The sequence below is a fragment of the Callithrix jacchus genome, chromosome 12 (genome assembly GCF_049354715.1).
Source record: "Callithrix jacchus isolate 240 chromosome 12, calJac240_pri, whole genome shotgun sequence".
Lineage (NCBI taxonomy): Eukaryota > Metazoa > Chordata > Mammalia > Primates > Cebidae > Callithrix > Callithrix jacchus.
The window spans coordinates 86,097,050-86,114,790 of NC_133513.1; the positions used below are offsets into that span (position 1 = coordinate 86,097,050).

At 42.2% G+C, this 17,741-nt stretch overlaps 1 protein-coding gene across 5 annotated transcripts in view; it reads right to left on the reverse strand.

Moving 5' to 3' along the window:
- The window catches only part of MYOF (myoferlin), a 188,578-nt gene that overhangs the window by 59,902 nt on the left and 110,935 nt on the right, over positions 1-17,741 (reverse strand). For all 5 annotated transcript variants that reach the window (XM_002756412.7, XM_009009984.5, XM_078346062.1 and 2 more), the window contains 7 exons: positions 16,821-16,927; positions 14,038-14,230; positions 12,316-12,471; positions 9,008-9,139; positions 5,439-5,602; positions 2,712-2,826; positions 781-886 (listed from right to left, as the gene is read on the reverse strand). In XM_002756412.7, the coding sequence (XP_002756458.3) occupies positions 781-886; positions 2,712-2,826; positions 5,439-5,602; positions 9,008-9,139; positions 12,316-12,471; positions 14,038-14,230; positions 16,821-16,927 (973 nt within the window). The remainder of the gene's footprint in view (positions 1-780; positions 887-2,711; positions 2,827-5,438; positions 5,603-9,007; positions 9,140-12,315; positions 12,472-14,037; positions 14,231-16,820; positions 16,928-17,741) is intronic.

Here is a 17,741-nt window from a genome sequence, read left to right on the forward strand (position 1 = left end):
TATCTGGGATTACAGGCTCCTGCCACCGTGCCTGGCTAATTTTTGTATCTTTAGTAGACAGGGTTTTACCATCTTGGCCAGGCTGGTCTTGAACTCCTGACCTCATGATCCACGCACCTCAGCCTCCTAAAGTGCTGGAATTACAGATGTTAGCCATCGCACCTGGCCTGTTTTTCACTCTTAACACCCTCCTGCCCAGATTCTATATTTGCCTGTCCTTTGGATTCTACATTTGACTAGTCTACATTTGACTGCCATGTGACCCAGCTGCCACAGACCAGCAGCCCCCAACCTTTTTGGCACCAAGGACAGGTTCCATGGAAGACAACTTTTCTATGGACAGGGTTGTGAGACTGGGGGAGGCTGGCTAGATTCCCATAAGGAGCACACAACCTAGACTCCTCTCCCATGCAGTTCACAATGGGGTTCGCACTCTCATGAGAATCTAATGCTGCCGCTGATCTGACAGAAGGCAGAGCTCAGGTGGTGATGCCTACTTGCCCACGGCTCACTTTTGCTGTGTGCCCTGGTTCCTAGCAGGTTACGAACTGGTACTGGTCTGTGGCCAGGGGACTGGGGACCTCTGCTGTAGACCAGCAGAAGTGAGGACCTTCCCTTCCAACGCAACTTCACCCCGATTAACCAAGGCCCTGCTGCAGAGCCCGGGACCTCTGCTGTAGACCAGCAGAAGTGAGGACCTTCCCTTCCAACGCAACTTCACCCCGATTAACCAAGGCCCTGCTGCAGAGCCCCAATCAGGTCATAGGTATACAACATTACCTTTCTCATCCACCGCTCGATTTATGTCATATGACCACGCATCATCCTCCCATTCCCAACCTGGAGGACAAGTCAACTCACTGGGTGATGCTGCTTTATCGCCGTTCTTACAAAACAAAAATAAACACAAAGAAGGGAGGTAAGCCATTGTGTCAGTCAAATGCAAAGGGCGAGATATAGCTCCTCCCACTGAACTATGGCATTCACACCTTTACTTAGATACCATCTTAGAGATCCATTTCACTCAGAAAACTGATCTTTATTTATGCACAACTGCTAAATAAAAATTAGTTTAAACTACCTTATGTTTTTACTGTTGGGGAATAGTATTAGGTTCAATCGTGAAATTGCTGTTTTTGTAGGTCAAAGTGGTTGAATCTCAGCCATTTCTTATGGTTCAACTTAGTATTATGAAATGGTACAACTGTCTTTATGAGGTGTTACGTGGGAAAGAACCCATCAGAGAATGGGTAGAACATTAAAGATACATGGTTTGGAGTTTTTTTGTTTTTGTTTTATTTTTTTGGGGGGATGGAGTTTTGCTGTGTTGCCCAGGCTGGAGTGCAGTGGCGTGATCTCAACCCACTGCTCAAGGAATTCTCTTGCCTCAGCCTCTATAGTCGCCTGCCATCTTCTGGCTAATTTTTGTATTTTTAGTAGAGACTGGGTTTCACCATGTTGGCCAAGCTGGTCTTGAACTCCTGACCTTCAGTGATGTACCGACCTGGGCCTCTCAAAGTGCTGTGATTACAGGTGTGAGCCACCACACCCAGCAGACACATGTTTTTGAATAAGGGGAAATGCTGCTGGAGGTTCATGATGTTAATCATACACAATTGAGCAAAATTTATGTAAAATATTGACTTAAGTCAATAAACTGCATAAAACTTGCATAAAACTGAAGAGAGTTATGAAAAGAAAGTTCCTAAGTAAATAAAGGTGGCCCATAAACATGGAAAAATACTTATCTTCACTTTAAATTAAGAGAGTGAAAATTGAAATAACAACAGGATACCACTTATTCGTGTGGCAAAGATTATAAAGTGGGATGGTGAATGTTTAAGGCAAACAGGCTCCTCATGCTTTTTTTGAAAATATGAATTTATAAAACCTTTTTAAAGGTTACAAAATTTTATCAAAATTTTAAATGCATTTAAACCTAGACCAACCAAATCCAAGGATCTTTCCTACATATACTTTCAGAAGTGAATAAAAATGTATGTTTAAGGATGTTTACTGTTACACTGCCTATAAAAACCAACAACTCAAAACTAAATGCCCAGAAAGGGGATTAAATGAATTATAGCAGGTGCATATAATCAAACATTCTGTGGCCACTTTTAAAAGCTCATAGATCTATATACATTGATATGAAAAATGTCCAAGATACATTATGTGAAAAATACAAGCTGTGGAACTCTGTGTACAACACAATTCTATTCAGGCAGAAAAAAAGGAAGTTATATACTTGTATACGAACAGAAAACAGACATCAATGTTTATCTTTGGGGAGTAGAATATGGATTGGGAGAAGAATTACTTTTGATTTTCTTTAACACTGCTTGGACTTTTTTTAAAGACAAAAACAGTTCATGTGTTATGATATTAAAAACTAGGCAGAGCTGGCCGAACATGATGGCTCACTCCTGTAATCCCAGCACTTTGGGAGGTCAAGGTGGGCAAATCACCTGAGGTCAGGAGTTTTGTTGGTACTATACCATGTACCAACATCTAGTTAAATAGGCGTCATTTCTGTTCTAAAGAAAATAAATATTGTGGCACTGGTGTGGCTTAAGTTATGAGGAAGACTCTTCAGAACATAAGATGGAGCAGAGGAGAAGGGTAAAGCCAAGCCAGGTGGCTGCTGGGTTCCCCAGAGATCACAATGAGAGGTGACAGGTGAGGGTTTCTCTCCGAAGCAGGCTGCTCACCGCATCTGTGTAGGTGTCCTCGGCTGGCTTCCAGTCACCCCCGGGGTAGCGGGTCTCATTCTGATAGACTTCATCGGTAAACTCCGTGTGACCTGCATCCGCCTCAGTCAGCAAGCTGTGGGGTGGGGAGGGCTCAAGTTACCCAAGGAGACCGGGTAACCCGCGGCCCCAGTGACTCCCAACACTCAGGAAGCATCTACACCCTGGGAGCGGCACCACTTCCCTCCTTGCTTTACCCCTGTTGGTTCTGACTCCAAATTCCTCTTTGCACTACTCGCTTTGGACATTCCTTTGAAGACAGGGTCTGCTGGAACAACGTGACCTAAATCACAGAGAACTCCTCAAATGAGCAAGGTTGCTCCTTCTCAGTAATGAGGATGGGGTCTGGGAAAACAGTATTGTGGGCAGCTTCTTACAAGGACCACAGACATCTTCTATGTGTGTTTCAGTTTGGGGCTGCTCAGCGTTTTCTCAATGAAACTCTTGGCTAACAGTTCAAAAGAAAGAGAGCCATCTCCGCTATTTTTTAAAACCTAGTGGAGACGGTCTCATGAAGCCAAATATGGAAATGTTTACTCCTGGCTTGCTTGGTCTACCTAACACAAACTGAAGGGAGGAGTTTAAGTTTTCTGGAGAGTTCCTAGGTAGAGAGCCAAACCAGGTCATTTAAGACTCCAAACTCCATCTGGGCGTTTGGGAAATCCATACTCTCTCGCATGCCAATTTCCCGCTTGGATTTGGAACTATTTGGACAACCTGCAGAGGAAAGTTACAGAGCCTCCAACTTCATCTCAAGTCTTCTGCCAGGTACCTACTCAAATGAGGGTTTTCTCCCTTTATTGTTTGTGCATCTTGTCTCTGCTGTATTCTCCCCTAGAATCCAGCATGGGAAAGGAATCAAAAAACAAATAGTCCCAACAATTTACATAAATTGGCCATCACTTCTCTGGGCCTCAGAAAAGGGGAATAAAAGCTCTGGCTGCTACCTCTAGGATTCCATCCAGCCCTAACATGCTTTGACCTTCTGCTTTTTCTATCACAATTTCCCCTACCCTTTCCCTGTCCTCACTTACCTTCCTTTCTTCTAGCCAATTCAAACCCCATTTTCCTTCCCCTCACCAATCGCCCCCAACTCCACCCAAAGCAAGCTGCTTGAGTTGAAAGCAGTCATGCGCAAGCTTGTGTGGGTCTCAAGAGAGCAGCATACTCACTTGCCTCCCTCCCTCCCTCATGCCTGTGCAATCACAGGATATGAACCACAGCGAGACCAAACTCTAGTTGGAAGCCTTAAAATTCAACTTCACAAGCTTATTTCCTTCCACCTCAAGGATGCTGTCAACAGATGTCAAGAAAAGGGAATGCTGGTTCTAGTGTTGTTGGAAACGTCTAGAAAACAGGCTCTAGTGTCCCCCAGACTCCAGGGGAAGCATGCTTATCACCTTCTACTGTTTATTTATTTCTTTTTCTAAACAATGGCTTTTGAGATGTAGTTCACATATATGGAATTCATCCACTTACATGTACCTTCTCCTGTTTCTTGCAGACTTTCTAGCCTGTTGGCTGAGTACTGGTTTGGGTGCCCATGCTAGACTTAGATTCTAGCCCCAACTATACCACTGATAAGCGATGCGCCTTTGGACAAGTTCTTTAATCTCTCTAAATCTCCGTTTCCTCATTTGCAAAGTGGAGATAATACTGCTACTTGTTGGCAGATAATTCTCTGAGAGTCTCTCGAGTTTCTGCACCTCTTGCAAGCCAAGGCACTGACAGTCTTTGTTATGGGCTATCTTCTCAAAGATGTTTCTATGGGGAACACTAAGATAGCATCTCTCTGTGCAGCAAAGGGTCAACCTGCTTACTGCCCATTATAAAAAATTCCAGTTCCCTGAGGTCAGAGTCCCTCTGTTATAATTCAATCTACTGCATGTACAAGTGTCATCTGGCCCTCTTCATGTTACTCTGTGGGAACAGGGGCATGAAGAAGTCAAGCAAATGTTGACACCCTGGCATTGCTACTGCTGCGGGCAAGACAGTTCTTTTATTCTAACCCGGGAGTCACATGCCAGCATCTGTGAAACTATGGCAGGTAACCTTGTTCTCTTGCAAGTAGGGTCAAATCTCAGATCCTTCTTGCCATTACTTCCCTTGTAGGGCTGTAATAAAGATTAAATAAGATGATGCCAGTGCCCAGCATACTGTCTGACACAGTCACACATAACAAGTTCTCAAAAATGTTAGTTACTAGGTGCTTTTTTGACACAGAGTTTCGCTCTTGTTGCCCAGGCTAGAGTGCAATGGTGCAATCTCAGTTCACCGTAACCTCCGCCTCCCAGGTTCAAGTGATTCTCCTGCCTCCGCCTCCCTAGTAGCTGGGATTACAGGCATGTGCCACCGCGCCCAGCTAATTTTTGGTATTTTTAGTACAGACAGGGTTTCTCCATGTTGGTCAGGCTGATCTCGAACTCCCAACCTCATGTGATCTGCTCACCTCAGCCTCCCAAAAGTGCTGGGATTACAGGCATGAGCCATGGTGCCCGGCCACCAGGTGCCTGTCTTCTGGTGGAACACCTTTCAACTTTCTATAAATTAAATTTCAATGGACTTAGTCCAGCTCGGTGAGTGTCACATACATATCATCAAGAATGATGACGGAGATATAATACATTTAGCAATTTCTAGAGAAAGATTTCATTGCTATCCTTTTTACTCAGAAAATGGATAACTTACCTTCTTTCAGGATCAACTATCCAGTCTCCTTCCCATTCCCAGCCTTTTGGAGGCAGAAAAAATTCCCTCTTAAGCTTTATTTTTCCTGTGACATCAGAAAATTTATGACGTCCTACTAATCCAGAAGTGCCCCATTTTCCAAACATGAGAGCTTGATTTTCATACTATTAAAAAGAGACAAAATTGGAGAAACACCATTAGAGAGCAAAAAATAAAGCCAGCACATACATTTTCAAGTTCACCTGGGACTTACACTAGACAACCACAGAAAGCAGAAAAACGCTTTGTGCTCAGAAGGCATGGGTCTAACTTGAGTTGTTACTGACTGTGCAATGTTGGATAAATCATTCAACTCTCTAAGACTCAGTGTTCTCATCTGAAAACTGAGGATAATGCTACCTCTCCTATAGAGTTGCTCTGGACTTTAAATGTGCAAATGACTGTGAAAATGCTTTGTAAACAGTGATATAGCATCTTAGTTGTTTCTATAATTTTGAATGGCTCAAGATAGTTCTGTGAACCTTATCTTTCAAATACCTATGAAAGTCCTGAGCTTATGAATGAGCAGATTTTATAAAACTTATTTGTAAGTCTACTGCTAAGAACTTGGGGCATATTTTCCTGTAGAAACAGTATACAATTAATGTTGCCATTTCCCAGGCAGTCCACACACACACACACACAAAACATCTAAAACATGAAGGTCCTTGAGTGCCCAGCCTGTATTGTACCTAGAAGTTATGAGCCTTAATTCCATCTGGAATGTGGCAAGTAGACCAAGGCCTTTCTGGGAAGCAGGCTAAGTAGCAATGGCAGACTCTGGCTTACAAGGCATTCCTTTCCAAGTTAGAATCTATAAATCTACGACGGTCTGCTTTTCATCATCTCAACCATGGAAAGGGTGGAGATTTGCCAGTGTGGTGGGTGTCCCTGTTTGGATCTAAACTAGAATTTCCATTTGTCTGCTGATGAACCCACTGAGAGGATGATTTGCATAAGCTGCAGGACAGTTTTTGGCTGAAAGAGAAGGGAGGAGATTGGAGTGGGGGCCTGATTAGGAAACTGGAATCAGGAGGACGCAATAGTGTTTGTCTCAGATACTGGCTCTCAGCCTGGAGGGGAGATGTGCTTCAGGCAGAAGCTCAAGTATCTGTTATCCTAAAGAACCATGAGACTTGGGAGCACATGACTTGGACAGAGAATGGAGAGCAGGGCTTTCTTGCTGGTCTGCTTGGAAGCCAGCATAGCTTTAGTAAAATCCAGGCTAAGATCTTGGCATGGACAAGAGGGTATCAGCAGCAGTGGAGATGTGGCTTTCAGGACTGTGGCTTGAGTCAGCAGTAGTGGGGCAGGACAGTAAGAAAAATGTATTCATGAGCAAACACGTGTGAAGCATCTCAAAGACACCCAGAAATCCTGGGGGGAAATTTTGTAGAAAACTAAGTGCTAGTATTAGCACATGAAGGCAAGAAGCAGCAAAATTTCCATTACTATGATTAATGTGCTCCTGCTGGTACTCACAGGCGAGTCACACAGAACAACAGAAATGGGTGGATCATTTCTCGCCGTGAGGTGAAGCTCAAGCTTCCCTTGTTGCAGGGAAGGATCTGAAAATGGGAAGTGAAGGAAGCCCTGGGCTGGTTAATCATTGCTCACGGCTGGTTTTTCCAGGTTTAGACCCAGCCACAGAGCTGGAGGGCAAGTGGATGTCAAGAAATCCTACAGGAAGGCAGGAATGAGCCTTTCCTTGCATATGCCATGAAGCCCCGTACTCCACACAATCCAGCTGGCTGGACAACATCTTCTACTCAAGGCCTCCCTACTGGCCTCCAGCTCACCCTCTATTTATCTTCACTAGCACTTCCAGCCTGCAAGGGCTTGTTTGTGTGTTTCCCACATATTCCACTTTTTTTTTTTTTGAGACAGAGTCTCACACTGTTGCCCAGGCTGGAGGGCAGTGGCACGATCTTGGCTCAACACAACCTCTGCCTCAGGTTCAAGTAATTCTCCTTCTTCAGCCTCCCAAGTAGCTGGGACTACAGGCACATGCCACCATGTCCAGCTAATTTTTGTATTTTTAGTAGAGACGGGGTTTCACTATGTTGGTCAGGCTGGTCTCGAACGCCTGATCTCGTGATCCACCCACCTTGGCCTCCCAAAGTGCTGGGATTACAGGTGTGAGCCACCACACCAGGCTCCACTGTTTCTTAAAGTGGTCCCCACTGTCACCCCATGTTGAAATAACCTCTGGTGCTAATCCCTAACCTAATCTACAGATTCAGAATCTCTAGGGTACCCCTGGGAGTCTGCATGTTTAACAGGAGACCAGTTTTGCAACCATTGCAATAGATTGTGAGATCCTTGAGGACAAGCCTTGGCTTATTAACCACCTTCAGCACCTGGCTGAGTGCGTGGCATAAAGCCACCACTCCCTAAAAGCCTCAATGGACAAATGATTGGATGGAGGGATGGATGGTTGGGTGGAGAGTAGGACAGATATATTGTCATCATTTATTTATTCATTCAATAAACATGTATTGGGACCTATTGTGTGCCAGGCACTGTTGAATGAATAAAAAGTAAAACTTAAAGATGGCTATGGGTTTTCTTGCCCAGCAAGCGTATAAGAGCCACAATCCTGAACCAGTTGTCAGATATAGTAATGGGCAGCGGGAATAGATTTCTAGATAAGCTAAAATGATGACAGTCTTCTCCTCATTTATTTGAGCCTGAAGACCTATCTGTAGAGTGGTGTTCATCTGAAAATCAACAGAAGAGACCCACCAAATACATCTAATAATTTAAGTCAACTTGAGTTAAAATTAGTATAAAAAAATCAAAATAAGTCTATTTTTAGCTGTAAATGTTTGTCATTGTTTTCATTGGTTTAATTGTAATGAGACTTTTCATTAACTCAGTGAAGGTTTTACAAATTATCTCTATTGTTTTTGAAGTTTTGGGGCACCTTTTTTTTTTTGCCCCCGGACAAGACTATCTGAGGCTTCCCCTAAGTGTGAAAAGGATCTTCAAGGGTTTTAAGACCCTCTACCCCAAGTAAGCTGTATTAAAATCTGGACCCCTCTCCTGGGTTGGTGTGTGTGCACGTGTGTTTGTGCATGTATGTGCACCTGTGTGTGCACATATGTGTACATGCAAGTGTGTGCGTGTATGTGTGTGCATGTATGTGTGCATGTGTGTGTGTGTGTACTCAGTGTCCCAGCATCAGGCATCAATAAGACTGACTATTGAGAGTTCTAGTTGTGAGAGCTAGAAAGGCAGCCATTTTCGGTATTGCTGTTAAGATTGCATGGAAGTCATCTAAGTCATCTAAGTCATCTCTTAGAATTATCACACAAAAGTGAATTACCATGGTGTGTTCCAGTGTTGACAATAAAATCTCAAGAGTTCTTGTCTTATCCCCTTAGGTTAAGACCCTTTGGATGGGATTTAGGGGATGGTAAGGAGGGCTGTGGTTGTTTTTAGTATGTGAATGTTTTCCATGAAGGTGAAAAGTAAAAGTACCCCTCCCTCCACCAAAGAAGAAAAGATAGGGAAATCATTAAAGGTACCATTTCAGCAAACACAGTGAAAGTTCCTTCTGCAAAGCTGTTAAACTTCTTCTCCACAGCACTTAAGCCTAGCCAGATGTTCACTCGCAACTCCACAGGCACCTTTAGCCCGTTGTTTTTCTCCTGCGGATACTGTGAGATGAAAAGCAAGTGATGTTACATTCGGCACAGCATGGACTGTGACATGAAGTTAAAGCCAAAAGCAGAGCAAACATCTAATCATGGCTCTCACCAGTCTACTTTTATGTTTGCTTCCGTTAACATATTTCCAGATCACCCTACAGCAAAGATTAAAATCACAATTAAAGCAGCAGATGTCAGCGTGATCCACAGATTCCTGCCTGTCCCTGAGACCTTTCAAGAGGTCCATAAGGTCCAAACAATTTTTCTAAACACACTAACATGGTATTTATCTTCTTCACTGTATTGACACTTGCACTGGTGGTGCAAAAGCAATGGTGGAAAAACCTCCTGCACTGTAGCAGGAGTCAAGGCAGGGATGCCAGACTGGACCTAGTGGTAACAGTAAAAGTCATAGTAATAATAACCGCAATCTCCGTAAAGAAACAAAATGCCAGTTTCACTAAAGAATTATCTTTCCTGTCTTTTCCCATGGGCAAAATAAATAAATAAATAAATAAAAGGATTATGTTGATCAAGAAGTAAAGATTACTATCTTTTTTTTTTTTTTTTAAGACAGAGTCTCGCTCTTGCTGGAGTGCAGTGGCTCAATCTCGGCTCACTGCACCCTTGACCTCCTGGGCTCAGTGATCCTCCCACGCCAGCTGCCAGAGTAGCTGGGATCACAGATGTTTGCCCCCATAACTGGCTAATTTTTGTAGAGACAAGGGTCTTGCCATGTTGCCCAGGTGGGTCTTAAACTCCTGAACTCAAATGATCTTCCCACCTCAGCCTCCCAAAGTGCTGGGATGACAGGCGTGTGCCGCTGTGCTCAGACAAGATTACTCATCTTATTAAACCTCAACCCTTGAATACATGTTAATATTTTGTGTGATGAGACGGGTGGCACTCTGCTGCATATTGGCGGATGATGGTTGTCTCAAGAAAAAGCTCTTGTGCAGTTTTTGGAGTTGTAAGCTGAACTAGATCTTTGAAAAATGAAATATCACTTTTACTTAAAATTGCAATTGACAGATAAACATGGTTATTCCAATTTGACTATGGGGCAGGCATTTGTTTTTAACATAAACAAAGCGAGCCTCTCACTTCAAAATTCATTCAAGCTTTGAAGTAAAAAAATAGAGTTTTGGAAAACTTTAATCTGTCACAGTATGTTTGATAGTTTTCAAAACATAAAGGCTTTCTGATAAGTGATATTAACAAATGTGATTTAAAAGTGATTTTTCAATATTGTATGACAAAATGTGTCATAATAACTCAGTGATCTACATACCTCAGTGAATTTTCCAAATGATTGTACATTATGTTACAAAATCACACATGAACAAAAGAGTTATTCAAAGTCCAAGAAAGACCAAGGATTTTAATGTAGCTGAGCATGAAAAATTCATTGATATGGTTTCAGATTTCACATTGCAATTAACCTTTTAAAAGCTACCACTTGAGTTTAGTGTTATATCAAAGATGAATATTCATAATTATCTGAAAAGGTTATTACAATACTCCTCCCTTTTCCAACTACATGTCTATGTGAGGCCAGATCTTCTTCATATACTTCAACCAAATAACTAATTCTATCAGCTTAAATGCTCAAGCAGATAAGAGAATCCAGCTATGTTTCTGTTCAACAAGACATTAAACAAGTTTGCAAAAATGTAAAATAGTCTCACTCTGTTCTGAGTTTTTACACAAAATGTATTTTCTGTTAACAATTATGTTAACATTTTATATTAAATATGTAATTAAATATAAATATGTAATATATTTTATATTAAATATGTAATTTCTGTTAACAATTATGTTAACATTTTATATTAAATATGTAACTGATATAATTTATGTTAATAATGGGTTATTGTTATAGTTAAACCAATAAATATTTTAAAATTCATCAGTTTCAATTTCTATTACAGTAAATATTGATAGGTATAACCCACATAAATCTAAACTCTCTGGCATCTTAAATCATTTTTTTAAAGTTTAAAGGTGTCTCAAGACCAAAAAACTCACTGAGTTCAATGGCTCCCTAAACTGTGTAATGAGTATTGACAAAATCAATAAATACATAAAACATTCTCTTAAAAGCATTTTGCTGTTTATCCGCTAACTTCTAAAACCTAACCCAGAGAAGATGCCTTTGTCTCCTCTCCCACCCCCTGTGAAGTTTTATTTATTAATCAGTTTGCTTCCACCCACTGCTGAGGTCAATTATAATTGTGGTTCTATCTTAAGTAAAATTTATTCTACCAAGAGACACTTGAAAGAAGATAATCACTGATTCTATTTACACCCTCCTGATTAAAGAGCAATGAGCAAATTTATTAAAAGTTAGCAGATCTCTCCTTGTTTGAAAAGAATACTCCCTGACTCTGCTTTTTCTCTTCTTAATTGTTATTTCTTTGCCCCAAATCCAAAGAACTCCAGTTGGGGTTGGCCAGACAGATGTCGAAACATATAGATGGGAACTATTCCGATTTCTTTGTTTCTGGCCCCAGGCTCAACTTTGGTTCCCCATATGCACACACAGAGATCTTAATAAGGGGTCCTGGAATGGGCTGATGTGTTGTATGAAGCTCCTAAATTCTATTCAAAATATTAGATGCACATGCAGTGTGCATTTCCCAGGAGGAGAGGGCCCATAGCTTTCCTCAGGCACTTAAGAGAGTCTATGACTCTGAATAGATTCAGAATCTCTTCCCTAAAGTTACGATTATCAAAATGTTCAATTTGATTGATTCATCACAAATTGAAATTGATTCATCTATTGCTCATTTGGTTAGAGCAATAGATTCCATTTTATATTAAATAGATTCCATGGACCATCTCTACTGCTTTCTCTTTCTTTCCCCAACATTCACTAGAATGAAGGGAAGAAAGGTATTGCCTTGCATGAGACATTAGAAGTGAAATATTCATGCCAGAAAGCAAAGCATTCACAATGCCATGTTTATATTAATGTCACAAAGACATCTAAGGAGGTGTCCTTGATGGAAAGCCAGCCAACCTCAGATCCACTCTCTGAGAATTATCGCCTCAGAGGGAGGGATCAGAATAGGCTGGAATTGATCCCAATTACCCTCACCATTCAACGATTAGCAAAGCAGCCCGTTCTCAGGAATACAGCTTTTACATTTAGTGTGTTTCACATGACACGTGAAGACATGTACCTTGAGAAAGATGGTTTGGGTTTTTCCACAGTATTTTCCAGATGCATTCTCACCACTGGTGGAGTATAAGACCTGATGCGCGGGAATTCGTGCATAGGCCAGTCTCTTCTCTCCCCGGATCATCCAGATGATGATGTCAGGCATGCTGTTCTGTGGCTGGTCACCAGCATCGGATGGAAGAGGAAGCACATCCATAGTTAGTTTAGATGGAGAGGGAGTCAGGCACAGTGGCTCACACTTGTAATCCCAGCACTTCGGGAGGCTGAGGCGGGTGGATCATGAGGTCAGGGGTTCGAGGTCAGCCTGACCAACATGGAGAAATGCCATTTCTACTAAAAATAAAATTAGCCAGCTGTGGTGGCATGCACCTGTAGTCCCAGCCATTCAGGAGGCTGAGGCAGAAGAATCGCTTGAACCCGGGAGGCAGAAGCTGCAGTAAGCCGAGATCATGCCATTGCACTCCAGCCTAGGTGACAGAGTGAGATTCCAACTCAAAAAAAGAAAAAAAAAAAAAGATGGGGAGAGAGGGACTGAAGACGTTGCATACTGGACCCTCAGAGATTCATTTTGCAAAGAATCCTTGGTTAGGGCTCTGTCTCAAATTCCTGAGCTCCCATCTTCTAGAACTGTACTGTGAGTTTGCAGGGCCGGGAGGCAGGCTAAGGCCGGCCAAAGGGAAGGGTGAGAAGCAGAGGGGCAGCCTTGCCTGGAAAAGCCCCTCCTTTTCTGCTCTGGGAGGCATCTTAGGAAATATTCCATCTTATCTCAAGCATCATTTGAAGAAAGCCACCAGCAGCAGTCAAAGGGTTACAGATTTCATGTATTTTACAGGACACAGAGTCTCTGGCTCACCATCCAACATTTGCCAAATCTGAAATATTAATTTCATTTTCAAAAACTTTTTTTTTTCTGATTATAAAGGAGATAATCCAGCTTTCAGGGCTGGATATCCAAATGTCCCTATTGGCACACACTGGTGTAAAAAGCTCCTTCTTCTAAGTCCACTATAGAACAGTGAGAGTACCAAAGCATACAAAGTAGAAAATTAAATTACCTATAATCCTGGGTGCTTTTTCAGGAGTATTTCTACCCACAAATACGTGACTACCTACCCAACCCTCTGATTTCTGAGAGACAGGAGGAGTCTCCTTACTTCCTCATTCTTCCAGTTCAGCGAGGTTAGTGGTAGCCAGCATTTATCCAGTGCTTACTGTGTGCCCTCAACTGTGCTGAGCCCTTACACCCATCATCTTTAAATCTTCACACAACGAGGCTAAGTAGTAAGCGCAATGTTTCTCAATTTTACAGATGGGGAAACTGAAGCTCAGAGAGGTTGAATAACCTGCCCAGTGTTATACATGGTAGAACTAGGATTCAAATTCAGGTCTTCCGAACCCCAGCCAAAGCTGACATTTTAATCCTCTGTACTACAAAGATCATTCAAAATATTCTCCGAAGTACCATGAAAATGATAATGATTTGTCCACTTTTGAAGACATTTCCAAGATCACCAACTCAAAATTCTTCCCTGGCCCTGATTTCAATAACATTCATCCATTAGCATTCTCAGCCCAGTTACTCCTTGATTTTTACAATCTGTCAGATCTGCTCAATATCCCAGATAACGTAGTCGATTCTCCTTCTACCACCCCTATTCTTGGTGCCATTTTGCAGAGCCCTTCTTCCATATTAGGTGATGGTTGCATAGTTTAAAAGTCCTACCTCTTCGGTCAGCTGCATTAATTTATCAAGCCAGTCCTCAATTTCTGCCAGTGTGGACTTCACATCTGTGGCTTCCGACCTCATCCTCACAGCTGCCTCATGTATTTGGGAGAGAGATCTGGACCGCAGCTTTCGGATCTGAGTATCGAGAACTGTGACATTGGCTTTTCCTTCTGTGAGAGGCAGTGTATATCTAGAAAAAGGAAGAAATAAAGAAAAAGAAACAGAATTTGAAGACTAACCTAATTTTAGGCTTCAGAACTGTCCAATACATTTATGTTTGATTTCCATCTTACAAACCTCTTAACTCAATCTACAAGCGTTGCCTGGTTGATGCTGGAGTTGAATGTATCTGGCATTGCCAGAGCAGACCTGCCAGTCTCTTAATTTTCACAAGGCATTCAGGGAGATTTAAATCCCAAAGCTATTTAAGGCCTTATGGTTTAACAATGGCCCAAGGAGTCACTGGAAAGAACATGGAAACAGTGGCCGCTGAGAGGAACTGGCTTTCCCACCTTTTGCTTCCTAAATAATTTTACAGACCCACAAAATGATGGAAGAGGAGGGAGATTAGAGACCATTTAGCTGAAGCATTCTTGACTTAGGGAATCCTGGGCCTCTAAGCAGTCTACGGGTGAGTCTTAGAAGGTCTGTGAAACTCTGGAACTTATAAAGAAAGCTGTGTCTGTCTGTGTCCATGTGTAGTGTGATATAATGAAGAAGAAGATAGGCTTTGAAGCCAGTGACCTGGGCACTAACTGTGGCTCCATTCTTTACTAGTTCTATTGTTGTGACCAGCCACTTACTTTCTTGTCCTCCTATTTTCAAATGTGGGACATACGTTTTAGGGCTGTTGTGAGAAGGAAAGGAGTTGATATATGGAGAACATTTGGAATAGTTGCATTGCAACGTCTAAATAATGTTGCCATCCTCATCATCATCTCATCATCTCTATCATCATCATCATCTCATCAGATTCTCAAAGGGGCCCGTGAACTCCAGAAAGGCTATGAACCACCTGTGTAGGCCGAATCCCCATTCAGTATGACAGCCTGGATGTGTTGTGATGAGACCCCCAAGGATTACTGAGAGCGGCTGAGCTAGGGCCAGAATTAGCTTTCTGCTGCCAGGCCTTCCCTCCCACCATGGTATCTGGTGGGACACAGGGTGAGGTTTTCACCAGTTTCAGGAAGCTCCATTCACAGTGTCCCTACCTAGAATTTCCACTCACTTGAATTTCACCCAATTCTTCAATGAAGAAAATCCTAGCACAACTTCCCTTAAACACTGAATTTCCTGTTATATAAGGTTTAAAACGATTCCAATTTGATTCCTCAAAACCAGCTGACATCAGAAATATAAATAGATGACTGTGACTTGCTCTGCAAATCTTTTTTCTTTTTTTGAGACGGTGTTTTGCTCTTGTTGCACAGACAGAACTACAATGGCGCGATCTCACCTCACTGCAACCTCTGCCTCCCGGGTTTAAGCGATTCTCCTTGCCTCAGCCTCCTGAGTAGCTAGGATTATAGGCTTGCGCACCACGCCTGGTTAATTTTTGTATTTTTAGTACAGATGGGGTTTCTCCATGTTGATCAGCTGGTCTTGAATGTCTGACCTCCGGTGATCCACCCACCTTGGCCTCCCGAAGTGCTGGGATTGCAGGCGTGAGCCACCACGCCCAGCCTGGTTTAGTAAATAACTATGGCATTGGATTTGAAGGGTTAAGTCCCCAGAGTGATTCTTTGAGGCAAAAAGCTATCTGGAAGCTGTTAGTTCAAAAGTCACACTTGGGGTCCTGGACAAACAGATGCTGACTGTGGAATACGGTGCAGGAAGATGGGCTGAGTTGGCAAACCCAGCTCTGGGGATCACATGTGTCATTTCACCTCTTTGATCCTCTGTTTCTCATTTACAAGATAAGGAGACTGAAGGACATGATCCCTGAGGACCCAGCGCTAACATTTGGAATTTAAACAAGCGCCTCAGCATTGCTTTGATTTTGGCTACGTTTCAATTACCTGGCTAAACCACTAGGCGGCACAAGAAGACAGGGCGACTTAGGGCGTTAGCTCAGCCTGGGGAATAAAGGCCTTTCTGCTTGTGGAAAGCATTCAATATGCTTTTCTTTCGGAACTTCCCTGTCCACTGCTTTATTAGCCAATATTTAAAATGAGTTTGGAATGAATCACTTTTCCCTTTGATTTCCATCTGCTACAAGATCTGAGCTGTTTCTCCAAGTCACAGTTATGAAACGTCCTCTGGTTCCAGTCAAATCTACTGATTTCGCCTAACGGAGGCTTGGCCACATTGTTCATTAGACACTCAGTAAAAGAGCAAGTAAAAAGGCTGTTTCTAAAAATATGTTATGAATTAGAGATATTGTTCCGAATGGTGAAATCGACGCTCCACCCCAGATCCCATTCTCCATGGGAGCCAGAAGTCACTCTTCTCCAGGGGAGGGGTCATCTGTGGGTTGATGGGAAGCAGAGGCTCGGGCTTGCCTCTTCCACCCCTCCCCGTCTCTTGCCTGAAGCTGTCTGGGACGTGTTTTCTGGAGTGGGGCCTCAGCCTCCCTAGGCTACTTTAGAACTGGCACCAAATCAGAAAGTGGAACTATTCCTGGTGGTGATTCAGGCACTCCTCCCAGTGAGGGCTTTTACGAAGGCTGGATAACTCAAAATCACTTTTTAGACAAACACTAGAAACGATTTTACAGGCGTTACAGTCAGAATTTCAGGGAGGAGAGCATGGATGAAAATTTTGAGATAAGGTGACTGTACCTTGTGTCTTCTATAACTTCATCTATCAGCTTCAACCACAATTCAGCCAGCTGGTTTGCAGGAATTTTACTTTGTATCCCTGATTTTAGAGCTGATATATTTGATTGCTGAAGAATTTGAAAGGAGAGAAAATAATCGATAATTGTTCATTATGCCATTATACCTTTTCATACAGTTTAACCTTTGAAACCATGTAAATATTTTTATATATTCATAAAACAAACAAAATGAAACCAGCAAAGATAGGAGAGGGAACCCTAAAGTGGAATATAACCAGAAATAAAACCCAATTATATTTCAGACAAATAACATAATTACACTAAACTAACCCAAGTAACTTTGGAACACAATATTTTGACCATATACCATTTGTTAAAAGGCATAAAACAAAACCAAAAAACAAGAAACCCATAAACATGTTGAACTCTAATTAGTAGGTTTATTTTTCATAGTGATTTATCTACAGATTTTAGGATTGAACAAAGGAGCAAATATATTGAGGATAACGAAGGCCAGATTTCTCACTGTTGGAGAAGAAAGTTACAGAAACAGGAAGGACTAGAATAACCTTGTAGTATTGGGCTGGAACTGGAAGTATCTTTATGAAGTCATGGCTTTTAATATATTGATAGATATGGAAATACACATATATGTGTGTGTGTGTGTGCAAATTCATTTGCCGAGAAGGCCTAGAAGCAATGATATTTCAGTAGTGGTGAGCACTCTAGTACTCAGATCTTGTTTCTAAAATGCTATTCCCCACTAAAAGGAAACAGGGCTGCTTGAAGAAATGGCAATAGGCTGGGGCAGAGAGAGAACAAGATAAGCCCAGAACACATGGTTCTATCCCACTGAGCATCTGCCAACAGAGAAGTTGAGGGAGAGCCTACCATGAGTGTCAAAAGTCCTAACCAAGGAAAG